At 55.3% G+C, this 13,932-nt stretch overlaps 1 protein-coding gene across 2 annotated transcripts; it reads left to right on the top strand.

The window, feature by feature from the left end:
• The first annotated feature begins 6,512 nt into the window (after positions 1–6,512).
• On the top strand, positions 6,513–13,190 carry SHD (Src homology 2 domain containing transforming protein D). Of its 2 annotated transcripts, none has more exons than XM_077119540.1 (6): positions 6,513–7,571; positions 8,631–8,730; positions 8,820–9,008; positions 10,014–10,137; positions 11,199–11,318; positions 12,972–13,190. In XM_077119540.1, the coding sequence occupies exons 1-6, from the start codon at positions 7,266–7,268 to the stop codon at positions 13,033–13,035; spliced, it is 903 nt and encodes a 300-aa protein (XP_076975655.1). In that variant the 5' UTR covers positions 6,513–7,265; the 3' UTR covers positions 13,036–13,190. The 2 variants fall into 2 exon arrangements, with proteins under 2 accessions (XP_076975655.1, XP_076975654.1); XM_077119539.1 differs by having other exon boundaries at positions 12,791–13,190.
• The last annotated feature ends 742 nt before the right edge of the window (positions 13,191–13,932 follow it).

The raw sequence follows: 13,932 nt of genomic DNA, 5'->3' as shown, positions 1-13,932 counted from the left end.
CACCGCCTGGGCCCCCCACCCCCCAAAATCCAGCATCTTGCAGAATATCTGGAATTCTGTGCCCACTTCAGAGACTGTTGTTTAAAATTAATCACCCAGCTGGAGTCATTGAGAAAGATGTTGAGATTTCGGATTGCCCTGGTTCATCCCAATTCATTCTTTCTGACTGTTTCCTGGACGTTCACTGTTACCAATCCAGCATCACAATTGCTGCCTGCCCCCCCACCCCAGGCTGCCACCTGTTACTATTATCTGCTTAATATTATTCAATCTTAACCTCATTGTATGCTAAAACAGGGTCACAAAACCAAAGTAGGGGAGCTGTTTTAGTTTGCAAAAGCTGCTGGAATGCAATATACCAGAAACTGACCGACTTTTAAAAAAGGAATTTATTAAATTGCAAGTTTCCTATTCTAAGGCCTTGAAAACGTCCAAATTAAGGGATGGAGGGAAAGATACCTTAACTCCAAAGAAAGGGCCAATGAAGTTCGGGATTTTTCTCTCAGCTGCTAGGGCACATGGCAAGTCTGCTAGCTTTCTCTCCTTATTTCATAAAGCTTCCCCAGGGGGTATTTTCCTTCTGCTCCTGAGGCCCCTGGCTGCATGGACTCTGTCGTCCTGGTGGCTCTAAAGCTTTTTTCAACATGGTTCCCCTCTTAATGGGCTCCTGTGAGCAACCCTACCTTGAATGAGTGGAGACACATCTCCTTGGAAACCAGCTAATCAAAAATTACCACCCACAATTGGGTGGGTCACATCTCCATGGAAGCAATAAAAATTATCCCACCCAGAACTGCCTGAAAATGTAGAGCTGTGTTCCAGTAGCGATGTTTCTTGAAGATGACTGAATAATGATATAGCTTTCACAATGTGACTGTGTGATTGTGAAAACCTTGTGTCTGATGCTCCTTTTATCTACCTTATGGATAGATGAGTAAAACATACGGATTAAAAAGAAATAAATAATAGGGGGAACAAATGTTAAAATAAATTTAGTAGATTGACATGTGAGTGATCAATGAAAGGGAGGGGTAAGTGGTCTTGTACGTATGAATTTTTTTGTTTTCTTTTTTTTTATTTTTCTGAATTGAGGCAAATGTTCTAAGAAACGATCATAATGATGAATATACAACTATGTGATGAAAAAAAGTTCATATTTTATGTTGACTGGTTTTATTAATAAAATTTAAAAATAAAAATTAAATTATCCCACCCAACAATATTGAATGAGGATTAAAGGACATGGCTTTTCTGGGGTACACAGCAGATTCAAACTGGCACAGAGGCGAAATCCTGCCCCCTGCCTGTTTCAATAAATAAAGTTTTATTGGGACACAACTGTATACGCCTGTCTTTGTAGATGGCCTGTAGCTGCTTCTGTGCCACACAGTGGCAGAGTCGAATAGTTAAGACAGAGACTGAATGGCCCCCTGAACTGACAATAGTTACTCTCAGGCCCTTATTGGAAAGTTCACCAGCCCCCGCTGGGTCATCGAGCTCTGCAGTTCCAGGTCCATCCCCCCAGCCTCCAGGGAAAAGTGGCCAGGATCTCCCCCAGACCCCCATTTCCAGGCTTATCGTGTCCCTGCAGCTCTGCTGGCCGAGATCACCCCCAGGGCAGGCCCCGGCTCCCTCTCCTCGATGTGTCCTGAGAACTTATTCAAGGCGTAGCAAGATCAGCTGATGCGTGCACAGCACTTAGCATTTGCCAGACCTTGAACTAAACTCTACAAACTCATTGAAGTTTCCCCAAGCATGTTGATTGATCCATTTTCTCAGGCACAAAGTATTTCTTGAATGCCTATGTGTCAGGCTCTGTTTGGGGCCCAGTTGTGGCAGAGAAGAAATCCTGACAGACAAAAGTTGCCGCTCTCAGAAAGCTGACATTCTTAGTGGGAGAATGGGGGAATAAGACATTAAACTTACATAAATGTAAAAAAATAAAAAACAATGTATAATAGGAACAGATAAGTGCAATGAAAAATAAAGTACTTAGGTAGTTTGGGGGGAGTATATTTGGGGCAAGGGCATGTGTTCATTACCTGTCTCTCTTTGTATGAGTAAGCCACTGCTGCGTAACAAATTAGCCCCAAACTTAGTGACTTAAGAACACAGCTTCTGTGGATTAGAAATCCAGGTGTGTCTTCTCTTTTAAGGCTTTCCCACAACTGCAGTTGAGGGGTCAGCCAGGGTGGGGTCCCATCTGAAGCCTTGACAGAGGAAGAAGTCCCTCCCAAGCTCACTCAAATGGTTAGTGGCCAAAGTCAATTTATCGCAGGCTCTTGGCCAGAGGCCACCCTCAGTTCCTTACCACGTGGACCCTTCCAACAACTTACTTCCAAGCCAGCAAGAGAGTTTGCTGGAAATGGCTTCCCATCACCTTTGCTCCATCCTTTTCAGTTAGAAGGAAATCACAAGTCCCACCTACTTTTGAGGGGACAGGAATCACAGGACATGGACTTCAGGAAGCAGAGATCACTGGAATTCACTTAGGGTCTGACTGCCAGACTCCCGCTTGTCTCAGCCATCCCCCTAAATGCATCCAGCAATTTAGGAGATGTTCCACAAATGTTTCGTGAACAAGAAAACGGATTAATAAGCCTGCAGGGAGAAACTCAAGAGCGTCTCCCCCAGTTCTTCCAGCTTTCCACCACCCCGCTCCACTCCTCCTTGTGCCACCAGAATTTCTCTCTTAATTCTTGTTTCTCCTTGAGGCATTCAGGCTTTATTCTCCAAGCTCAAATCCTGGGATCAATTTTGTTCTTGACCCCCAGTTCCCTGGTAGGGTTCTAGGGAGACAGGGGGCCCACCGTCTGTGCCCAGGCCTGCACTTGATCCTCTCCTGCTCTCCGGAGCCTGCCCTCCCCACCGTCGCCGCTGACAGCCCCCTGTGCCCCCCAGCTCCCTGCCTGTCATCCTGTCCTCGGGAGCTGTCAGTCTTCATCCAAAATCTCCTCCATCAACTCTCCTGGGGCTGCCTCGCAGCTGGAGGACATCAGGGAGGGGAGGAGGGCCCTCCCTCCCGCCGGAGCCCACGCCCGCCTGCGCCAGGAGCTGCCTGAGCTCTCTCCTTGCAGGAGCCTAGTGAGCACCCCCTCAGGTACCCACTCTGCCACTGCCCCACGGTACCCACGAGGGAGGTTCCTTGGCCAGGGATTGCCCGAGACTAAAGGATGGGACCCGGCTTCAAACTCATGAAGCTCCAGAGTCAGACCTTTACTTGCCGCATTCTGGGCACCTCCAGGGGGAAGTTGGGGACTTATGAAGACAGGGCCATGTCTCCCCCATCAGACCAGAACCCCTGAAGGCAGGACCATGCCTCCCTATTAGACTGGGGCCCATAAAGGCATGCATTTACCTGCTCCATCAGACTGGGGGCTTCTGGGGGGTAAGGCCATCTCTTTCCCACTGCACTGTGAATTATGGAAGGCAAAGCTGGGTCTAGGGGTCTTGGGGGGCAGAGGTTGTCTCCCCTGTCAGATTAGGAGCTACTTAGGAGTCTGCAGACCCCATCCTGGGCCACTGTGTACAGGGATCCTGCAGGCTGCTCCATGTGAGTGAAGGGACAGAGGAACCCCTTCCAGACATCCTCTCACACTAAGTATATATTGAGCACCTACTGTATACCACACACTGACTGCAGCGGTTATGAGTGTGGGTACCGGAGCCAGGCCGCCTGGATTCAAATCCCGGCTCCAGCCCACCCTGCTCTGTGACCTTGGGCAAGTGGCTCCCCCTCTCTGTGCCTCAGTTGAATTAACTCCCTGAATCCCAAGAAAGAAAGCACGAAAGTAACTATTCCACTCCAAGAGAAATGAATATGTGTACACAAAAGCAGGGACATGCACGTTCATAAAAGTATTATTTGTTATAGTCCAAATGTGAGAACAACCCAAACCACTGATGGAGGGATAAATAAGACGTGACCCATCCAGACAATGGAATATTATTCAGAAAAAAGAAAAAATAGGAGTGAAATCCTGATATAAGTGGCAGCATGGATGAACCTGGAAAACGAGATGACGAGTGAAATAAGACAGTGACAAGGAGCAACGTATTGTATGATGTCATCGATATGAAATGTCCAGCAAAGGCAAAGCCAGAGAGACCTGAAGTAGATTTCGTGGTCGCCAGGGGCTAGGGGAGGGAGAAATGGGGAGAGACAGCTTAAGGGTCCCCGGGCATTTTTGGGGGCTGATGGAAATTCTGGAAGGAAACTATGGTGATGGTTGCACAGCTCTGTGAATGCACTAAAAGCCACTGAACTTGGCACTTTTAAATGTGGAGCTTTATGGTATGTGAATTATAGCTCAATTAAAGAAAGCAAGAACCAACCGAGAAACGGTGGCCGGCAGGCCGGCAGGAAACGCTCAAAAGAGGTCAGCTTTTAAAACCATTCCCCATTTCACGGCAGGAAAAGGAGTCCAAGGTCAGGCAGGCTGCGATTTCAGAACCTGCGCTTCCAAGCCCCACCCTAGAGAAACCCCCTGATTAACTGCCCCTCATAATATCACAAGTGCCAGGGGGAAGGGGAGGGCCCCAGAGCCCCAGGCCACCCCTTCCTTGCCTTGGTCCCTGTGGTACCCCCCGCCCCCCTCTTCCCTCCTCTGCTCCCCTCCTCTCCGGATCTCAAAAACCACACCCAGGAGGATGTGTGGCCAGCTCAAGGTCACACTGTGACCCCCAGCCCAGCCTGGCTCCCTTCCTGGCCAGCCCCCTCCTGGCCCTCCCCCAGCGCCCCCGGTCCCCGCCCCTCTCCTTGGGGTAAGGGGGTGGGGCAGTCCCAGGAGAAGCCGGCTCAAAAGCGCAGGGAAGTCAAACGCCCGTTTGATTCTGCCTCCGGGGCTCCTACTTGCTATTCTTGACACAGACTTTAATTAGAAAGCCCCTTTCAAATATTTATACCACAGACAGCGCGTATTTATCCGACAGAGAGAGGATTCAGATTTGATGAGATGTGTCAACAGCTCAGCCCCGAGCCGGGAATTGCCTTGCGGCTGACAGAAAACAGGACAATTACCCACCGTGCTCCCCGGCGGTCCCCTGAGGACGCTGCCTTGTCGCGGAGGGCAGGGCCGGTAGGGAGGGGGCTGCGAGGACGCGCTTCAGTTGGGGCGGGAGGGGATCGAACCCATCAGGTCCATGCTGGAGGGAACAGGAACGGGAGGGAACGGGCCCTGTCGTCCAGCTCTGTCGTCTCTGGGCCTCAGTTTCCCCATCTGGAAAATGGGGCTTCTAGTAGAGGGAGGGGGAAGGTCCGCTCAGTTCCACAAAGAGACTACAGCGGACGTCCAATGCCACCCCAAGCCCGGTCACAAAATGAGCTGCTGAGCTGCTCCGAGCAAGTCCCTCCCCTGTCTGCCTCGACTTCCCCATCTGTAACTTGACACGGGCTGTCTGGGTTTTCCCACTAGAAGCAAGAGGCTGAGAGAGCCCTGTCCCCTGCGCCCCTTCCCCTCCAAACCTCAGACCCAGGACTGGGCTCCCCACCCTGAGGGAGATGGGAGAAGGGAATGCAGGGATCCCACCCCCCCACCCCTCTCTTATGCAAATCGTTCCGGGGAACTGAGCGAGTCCCCTAATGGGGAAAGAAGAACTATCTTTCCTCCAAAATTGGCCAGCAGCTACCAGCAAATCGCTTACTGTCCCCTCACCCCTCACCTCCCCCAAACAGCTGCATTTGGCCACAAGCAATCTGGACAGGCCAAGACCCCTTGGGCTTCTGTTCCCCCTTCCCCTCCCCCTCCCCCACCTCCAGAAGCCACAAAGGGACAGATGCTGAAACCACGCGCCGGCCACCAAAGCCCTGTCCCCCTCCCCTGGCCAGCTGCCCCAATCCAGCAATTCGTCTCCCGGGGGGAGGTGGGGGTATTGGAAAGGCCCTCTCCGGGGAAGAGGAAGCCAGCTCTTCCTCCCCTTGCGTTCCCCACCCGTCCCCACCCCCTCCCTCAGACTGCGCCAAAATCAATTTTAGCTAGTGTGACCTCGCAGAGGATATCCACGCCCCCAGACTCCCGGTCAGTTTCACGGCCAGAGACTGGTCCGATTTCCACCCGCGACTGTGGTCACTCTCGCCCCCCTCTACTGGTCAATTTCGCCCCTTCTCCGGGTCAAGTCCAGCTCCCCCCACCCCCATTTCCCCGTCAATTGCCACCTCCGCACCTCACTTGTCCCCCTCCCCTCCCCTCCCCTGCGCCTCCAGCCCTCCCGAGCCCCGGCCGCCCCAGCGGCTCCCGCCCCCTCTTCCACCCCCACCCCCACCCCCATCCCTCCGCCCCCCATCACCAGAACAGCTGAAGGTCTCAGGCACCTCCGAGGGGAGCGCAGCGGGGAAGGGAGAGAGCGGCGGGGGGGGGGGGTAGTCGCGGAGTGGGGGGGGTGGGGGAGGCGGGAAAGCCTTGACGTCGCTGCCCGGGACGCGGACCTGGGCCGGGAGGGGTGGGGGCGGCCCTCTCCCTCCTCCTCCCCCCCACCCCGGCGCGCGGCCCACCCCCCCCAAAGTCCCACCTCTCGGCCGCGCGCCGCCGCCGCGGGGCAAAGTCTCTCCGACTGGCGAGGGGGGGATTGGAGGAGGGCTTTATTTCCCTTTGTGCCCGCGCTTGGGGCCGGATCGACGCGGCTGCGGACCGGGTCTGCGGGATTGGGGGGATCGTGGGGGCCGGGGGCCCCGGCTCATCCAGGAGCCGAGGGGAGCCCCGCGAAGGCTGCGCCGCGCGGGGGACTCACTCCCCGCCGCCCAACTTTACGCGCGGCCGCGGCTAACCCCCCGCCCCCGGGGGGAGCCCCCTTCCCTAAGCCGCGCCGAGAACACCCCCCCAGGGGTCGTCAGTCCGCGGATTCTCACCACCCCTCCGCCCCATCCCCACCCCGGAGGGCTTCCCGGAGGCGGCGGCGCGGCCAAGCGGCCCAGGGGTGTTTGTGGGTGGGGGGACAGTCCGCGCGCTTCCGCGGATGCCCCTCGCCCTGGCCGGACGACCCCGGGCTCGGCGTTCAGGGCCCTGCCTGAGCCGGGCTGAGGTGGGCTTTGCTCCCCCCTCCCTCTCCTGCCTTCCTGCTCTGTCCCCTCCCCCAGCCCCCCCTTTCCTCTCCCCACACCTCTTTTCCCCTCATCCAGGCCGAGCCCAGCCAAGGGGCAACCTGACCTTTCTCTTCTCCCTTCCCCCTTCCCCCTCCGGCCTGGGGGGCGCTGCCGAGGAAGGTAGCCCAGAAGGGGGGGGATGCGGGCCCCCCTGGGACTCTGACCGGGTTTGGGGTGACACGCTCAAATGGCCAAGTGGCTTCGGGACTACCTGAGCTTCGGCGGTCGGAGGCTGCCCCCGCAGCCGCCCACCCCCGACTATTCGGAGAGCGACATCCTGAGGGCTTACCGCGCGCAGAAGAATCTCGACTTCGAGGACCCTTATGAGGACGCGGACAGCCGCCTGGAGCCGGACCCGGCGGGCCCCGGGGACCCCAAGGACCTCAGAGGCCCCGGGGAAGCCAAGTACGATTCTCCCAAGCACAGGCTCATCAAAGTGGAGGCGGAGGACATGGCTAAAGCCAAGGCCTTGCTGGACGGCTCGGAGGAGCAGGTGCGTGGCTGAGCCCAGAGGCTAGGTTGGGGAGGAGGGTCGGGCAGCGGGGCGGCGGGGACTTTGGCCGGCGGCTTGCTTTGCGTGTGAGCCCGGGGCACCCACCGGACACTTGCCAGGCTTCCACCTGCCTGGAGAAGTTTGATATTGTGTTCTTTTCTGTGGCACAGCCTGGTGGTCTTCGGACCTTTTGAACTTGCCGTGTTTTGTCTTGGGGTGTCCTGCTCCTTGGTCTCCCAACCTCCCCCCACCCTTTCCCCCCTTCTTCTCTCGGCAGCTGGTGAGTTCTTATATCCCAGCTGAATGCACCACTCCCCCTCCCCAGCAAGCACTTTACACCCTCGCCTCTATTCTTTACTCTTCCAACTATTAGTATCATTTTATGGAGATGAAAATGGAGGGTCACAGAAGAGAAGCGACCTCCCCACCTCCAGGGTCACACAGCCACAGCCCCTGAGGGTTTGCACCCAGACCTCAGTCCACTGCTCTTGCTTTCCTCGATGCTTTTCCTAAGGGTCAGGAAATTGACCCCAAATCCTCAGCAGAGGCAGGAATGAGGGAAGGAGTCAAGGATGGTTGCGGGAGACTGTTTTTTGCCTCCCCCCTCCCCCCAAAAAAAGTTCATGGGGAGGCAAGAGAAGTCAGGGGCTCAGGGGAACCAACCAGACAGCCTGGGCTCAAATCCTGTCTTCTATCACTTACCAGCTGTGTGACCCTGCACCTAACCTCTTTGTGCCCTGGTTTCCTTGTTGATAACATGGATGTACTGTTGTTACAAGTCAATATATAGAGAGCGTTTAGAACAGGGCTGGCACCCGGTAAACATGAGTTGTTTAATTATTGAAGGAGGAAGGCAGGTGTCTGGAAAAACTGGAATTGCCTGGAAGGAAAGAGAAAGACAGCTGGTATCAGTCTGCAGACATTCCTGGGTGGTAGAGAAGACTCCCTCCCCCCTCCCCCCTCCCCCTCCCCAAAAAGCAGGGGGTGTCACCTCACCAGAGCTAGACCTGGTCCCCCCTGAGCCCTGGTGCCCGCCCCCACCCTTTCCCTCTCTACCAGCTGGAAGCAGAGTATTCGGACCCCTTCGATGCTCAGCCACAGCCTGCACCCTTGGATGATGGTTACATGGAGCCCTATGATGCTCAGCGAGTCGTGAATGGTGAGTGGGCAGGGGTTGGCATGGGTGGGGGGAGTTGACTGGGTCTCACTGGGGGAAGTGGGAGCTCACCAGGTGTCCTCGGCCCTCAGAGCTGCCATGCAGGGCGGTGCAACTGTATGACACGCCCTATGAGATGCAGGGCCAGGAGCCAGAGGATGGACCCCTTTCCGGGCAGAGGTCTCGACAGAGCCGGCTGCCCCAGGAGGATGAGCGGCCAGCAGATGAGTATGACCAGCCATGGGAGTGGAAGAAAGACCACATCTCCAGGGCATTTGCAGGTGCTTCTCCAACCTTGGCCCTTGACCTCTGCTTGCCCCTTGCCCCTCCACTTTGGGATCCAGCTGAGGTCCCTGTTTCAACTTACAGAGTAGGGTCCCATCAGCTGGCACTGGGTGATTTGTTAATTCTTGCTAAAATGTGAATGACTGATAGTCGACCATTTCCCCTGCCCACAAATCTTTCTGCATCTCACCCTTTAGAGTGGAATAGGATAGGATTATAGCTTTGGAGTCAGATTACACTTGGGTTCATGTCCCAGACTTGGGCAAATGGCTTTATCTCCCTATGTCTCAGTTTCTTCATTGCAAAATAGGGATGGGTTAAAATACCTAATGACTAGAATGCTTATAAACTGAGTGCTAGAAAATGCTCAGTTACAACGAAGTTATTGGGTAGATGTGTGTGTGCAGCATTTGTTTGCAGCTATCCGTCTGGGGGTCAGTTCCAAGCTGGGTTGAGGGAACTTGCACAAATCTCTGGACCACAGTTCCCTGTTCCATAAAACGGGTAAAAATAAAATAACTTGGACCTGGGACAGTCAGATGAACTTGACTTTGTCCCAGAAGTTGTGTGACTGAGAGTATAGGGGGAGAGGGGGCTCAGTGCCTCAGTTTCCCTCTCTGTATTGGGGTTGACTTCTAGTTCTGTGACTTGGCCAGAGTGCAGGTGGAACCGGAGAAGGGAGCTCAGGGTCCTGACCTCTATTTGAAAGGTTCCCCCCACCCCCCACACTCCAGCCCTGCTCTCTGCTCTCGATTTGTCAATCACGGCACAGCCCCACCCCTTTCGTGTCCCCTGTTGACTCCATCACCTTCTGAAGGTCAATTGGTTGTCCCTTGTGCCAATCTTGCCCCAGGCTTAAGCTCAGCTCCTCCTCTTCTGGATTCTGAGAGGTTGCCTCAAGATGGCCCCGCCCTCCAACTGAAACCCCATTGGCTTGTCCCAGCTCCGCCCCCCGAGATAGGCTGGACTTAACCCTTTCCTCTCTAACCCTCCCTTTTTAGTACAGTTTGACAGTCCGGAGTGGGAAAGGACTCCAAGTTCAGCCAAGGAACTCCGGAGACCCCTTCCCAGAAGCCCTCAGCCCGCGGAGCGGGTGGACACGGCCCTGCCCCTGGAGAAACAGCCGTGAGTGGATAAGCCGAAGGTGGAAGAGCTAGGGTGAACCCCTCCCAGCCCGGTACCAGATGTAAATTCCCAATTCTCAGAAGCTTTGTTGATCTTTTCCCTCCCTGGATTAGGGAAGTTGGGAGGGAACTTCTGTTCATTCATTCACTTCATTCATTTCTCCTGCTAATCTTCGCTGGGTGCCAGTGCCTGCTGTGTACCAGGCAGAATCAGATTGGTGGCATTAGGCTCAGTGTCTTCTGGCTGTGTGACCTTAAGCAAGTCACCGAACCTCTCTGAGCCTCAGGCTCAAAACCGAAACAGTAAAAAGAAAATTTCTTCCCTTCACCTGAGTGGGTCTTAGAGCTGGAGAGGAAAGACAGAGAAATAATTCACACCTCCAGGAGATCTTGAGATGAAATTAGGAGGAGCAGGATTGGGGGGGGGAGGCCAAACTTTGGGCTGGAGTGAGAGGCACAAACTGGGAGGCTCTCTGTGCTTTTCTGGCCTGGGAGATTCCTTGAGGGACTAAGGCGCCAGAGCCCAGCTCTGTGGGCACCAGGGCATGTCTTGAAACCTACAGACCTCTGTCTAGTTAACATTGAAGCATATGGTGAGAGGGTCGTTACTCTCTTTTCAATTTTCTTTCTGATACAAACATCGGACAAGTCTCTATCTGGTGCTGCTCTGCCTTTGACATCTCGCTGGCAATAGCTAGCTTCTCTGTGAATACATTTAAGGGAAATTGAAGAAGTGAATGATACAACTGGAATGGGGTTGGGATATTGCAAAGCTCCTGCAGATGACATGCAAGGGACTCAAGTAGGGGATTGGGGAGGGGAACTGGGGCCGCTTGGGGACCCTTGGAGGGAGGCTGTGATGATCAAGGTCAAGTGAACCTGTTGAGTTGGAGGGAGCAGCTCCATCTTCGTTCTGGGCCCAGCTGTCCCCCAGGGGAAACTGATTCTGCCCAATAACCAGGCTCCTCTTGAGAATTCCAAGGGAATTTCCCCCCGGCTTGTTTGCTTGCGCCCACACGTCCTTGGGGTGGCCCTCCCTGAGACTTCTGCCCCCACTCCTAGGTGGTTTCACGGCCCACTGAGCAGGGCAGCTGCCGAGAACCTTCTGTCTCTCTGCAAGGAAGGCAGCTACCTCGTGCGCCTCAGCGAGACCAGCCCCCAGGACTGCTCTCTGTCTGTCAGGTGAGACCTCCAGCCCTCCCACCACCACCACCCCCTCGCGGGAGGGACAAAGGGTCAGAGAACTGCACCATCACACTTTGGGTTTTATGGGGTGGGAGAGGAAGGGTTTGGCTCCAGCTGCCAAGGGGAGGGTCTTCCAGGGCCGGTGGGCAGTCCTTCTGGCTCTGTGTGTGGGGCTTCTGGGTCCTATGGGTGGTAACTTGGGGGCCAGTGGACAAGGCTTCCAGGGAGATCCCAGGTATGGCTCTGACTGGCAATGAGCTCCCTGTTACTGGAGGTATGCAAGAAGGTGGAATGGAAACTTTGGGTGAGACAGGGAGCTAGGTGTCCGAGGTTACCTTAGGACTCCCCCAGTATATCCATTGGTGTCTGTTTTGAGGCCAGAATCTCAGGCTGGCCCTGGAGGCATTAGGGTTTCTAGGTGTTTCTTCTCCTAAGAGTTTATATGGACCTGATTCTAAGAGTCTCTCTGAGCCTCAGTTTCCTCATATGTGATCCGAGTGTAATCCAACCATGAGCCTCCATGGTGCCTCCAGGACTAAATGAGTTCATATGCAAAAAGATGTTGGGAAATGAGATTGGGAAACTGCAAAGGGCTTAATTAATACTAACGATGATAGTGCCATAATTCCCAGCTTCTGGATCATTCCACCCTTCAAGGATGGAGAGAAAGGAAGGGGACCTTAGACAGGAGGCTGGCCAGGAGGGAAGGAGAACAGTGCAGGAGGGGGTAGCATGCAGGCTCGGGGGGGTTGGAAAAAGAGTGGGGGGCAGCTGGGCGAGGCGCTTGGAGAGACACCCAAAATATCCTGGCCATGATGGCTGATCCCTTCATTAAATACACATTTATTCAGCATCTAGTGTGTTCCAGGCCATATTAGGTCCTGGGGCACTGGCAGGCCCCGAGCCAGCAGGGGATAATTTCAGAGGGGGTAAGGGCTAAGACCAAAATGAAATAGCCCAAAGTCAGGGAGTGTGGGCAAGGGTCAGGGACAGCTTTCTGAGCAGGTGACATTTGAGTTGAGCCAGGAACGAATTAAGGGAGAGACTGTCCTAGGGATAGAAGGGTTGTGCACAAGATATCCCTTTGGGGTCTTTCCATCAGGGTTCAGGTTGAGTCTGCAATGCCCCATGGCATGAGGGTAGAGGGGAAAGAAAAAGGGACAAAGCCAGTTCATCCTGCAGAAATGAGCTGTGCTTGCAAAGTAGACCCTTTTCCAGGGAGGGACCTCAATTCTAGCTCCCTTTTTAGGGGGCAAGCATGAGAAAGCAGCCCTGCCACTATTAATTAAGCAGATGGCTTGGCCCCCAAACCGCCATCCTCCAGAGATGTTTGGGGGGCCACCTGTGTCCAGCCCTTGGAGATGTTGGTGGTGATGGGGGTGGGGGGTGGGGGGTGGGGGGGCGGTTGGAGAATGGTGGCGGGGAGTCTGAGGTCCTCAGAGGCCCCTCTCCTCCCTGACCCCTGCCAGGAGCAGCCAGGGCTCCCTGCACCTGAAGTTTGCACAGACCCGAGACAACCAGTTTGTGCTGGGTCAACACAGTGGCCCCTTCGCCAGTGTGCCCGAGCTCATCCTCCACTATAGCGCCCGCCCGCTGCCCGTGCAGGGCGCCGAGCACCTGGCCCTGCTCTACCCCGTTACTGCGCAGCAGACCCCCTGACCTGGCCTCCCTGCATCGCATGGGTCGGGAGGCAGCTGGCTGCCAAGGATCCTGAAGACCTGCGAAGGACAGACGGACAGACTCCCCTGCCTCTCCAGGCCCTGGGTCTTCCATTGGAGCTCCGCGCTCTCTGCCTCTGTCCGGATTCTAGGGCTCAGAACTGTGTCCCCCCCTGAGCTCACCCCTGCCCTGGGAAATAAATAAGCTATTGCCTGTTTCCAGTGTCCTTTCTGAGCTGCAGGGACATGGGGACCCTGGACCCCAGGATATCGGGTGGGGCACGGGGTGGGGGGTGGGGTGCAGTTAGGAAGGACCCCTGGAGCCGACCAGAGGGACCCGCCCCTTGAGACCCCTGGAGGGCGGGGGTTGAGAATTTGAATCGTGCACAGGGAGAGGCCCAGATTCAGAGAGCCAGAGATGGGCAGGGAGATAGAGATGTGGAGGCAGCTAAAAACCCAGAGGCAGTGATGGAAACACAGAGAAACAGGCAAATGCCACAATGGAGAAAGTGGGGAGGGGGGTGGGAAGGCTCTCAGGCCAACCCCACCCCCACACCGCCCCATCCCTGGCCTGATGCTGCTGAAAGGACATCTGTCCCCATGGAAACAGAGGGCTGGGGGAGGGGAGCTGGGCCCAGCTAATGTCACTTCAAGGTGACAGCCAGGCAGGAGACCCTGGGGCTGACCTCCTCCCCCCCTACCCCCACCCCAGCCCCGGGTCTCTCCTCTCTCTGAGGAGACGCAGCTGGGGATTGCTTGGAGACTGGGGGACCCACCTCCCTGTCCTTGAACTTGGCCCTACTTGTCAAGGGAGGAGGTGACCAGGAATTGTCACCATGCTCCCCATCCCCGCCACAGACAGCCTCTCCAGCCAATGCTGAGGACTTGGGGACCCCCAGAAAGCGCCTCATTTCTCTTTAGCTCTGCCCAGTCCCCACAGGCTCTGCTTTTCT

The sequence above is a fragment of the Tamandua tetradactyla genome, chromosome 11 (genome assembly GCF_023851605.1).
Source record: "Tamandua tetradactyla isolate mTamTet1 chromosome 11, mTamTet1.pri, whole genome shotgun sequence".
NCBI lineage: Eukaryota > Metazoa > Chordata > Mammalia > Pilosa > Myrmecophagidae > Tamandua > Tamandua tetradactyla.
Note: the sequence above shows the minus strand (reverse complement) of the source record. Positions and strands in the feature narration are given on the sequence as shown.

Excerpts from the sequence above, each read along its gene's own strand:
- SHD (XM_077119539.1), top strand. The coding sequence starts at position 7,266 with ATGGCCAAGTGGCTTCGGGACTACCTGAGCTTCGGCGGTCGGAGGCTG. Across the intron at positions 7,572-8,630 it reads TGGACGGCTCGGAGGAGCAG|CTGGAAGCAGAGTATTCGGA; the intron begins GTGCGTGGCTGA and ends CCTCTCTACCAG. Across the intron at positions 11,319-12,790 it reads GACTGCTCTCTGTCTGTCAG|GAGCAGCCAGGGCTCCCTGC; the intron begins GTGAGACCTCCA and ends GACCCCTGCCAG.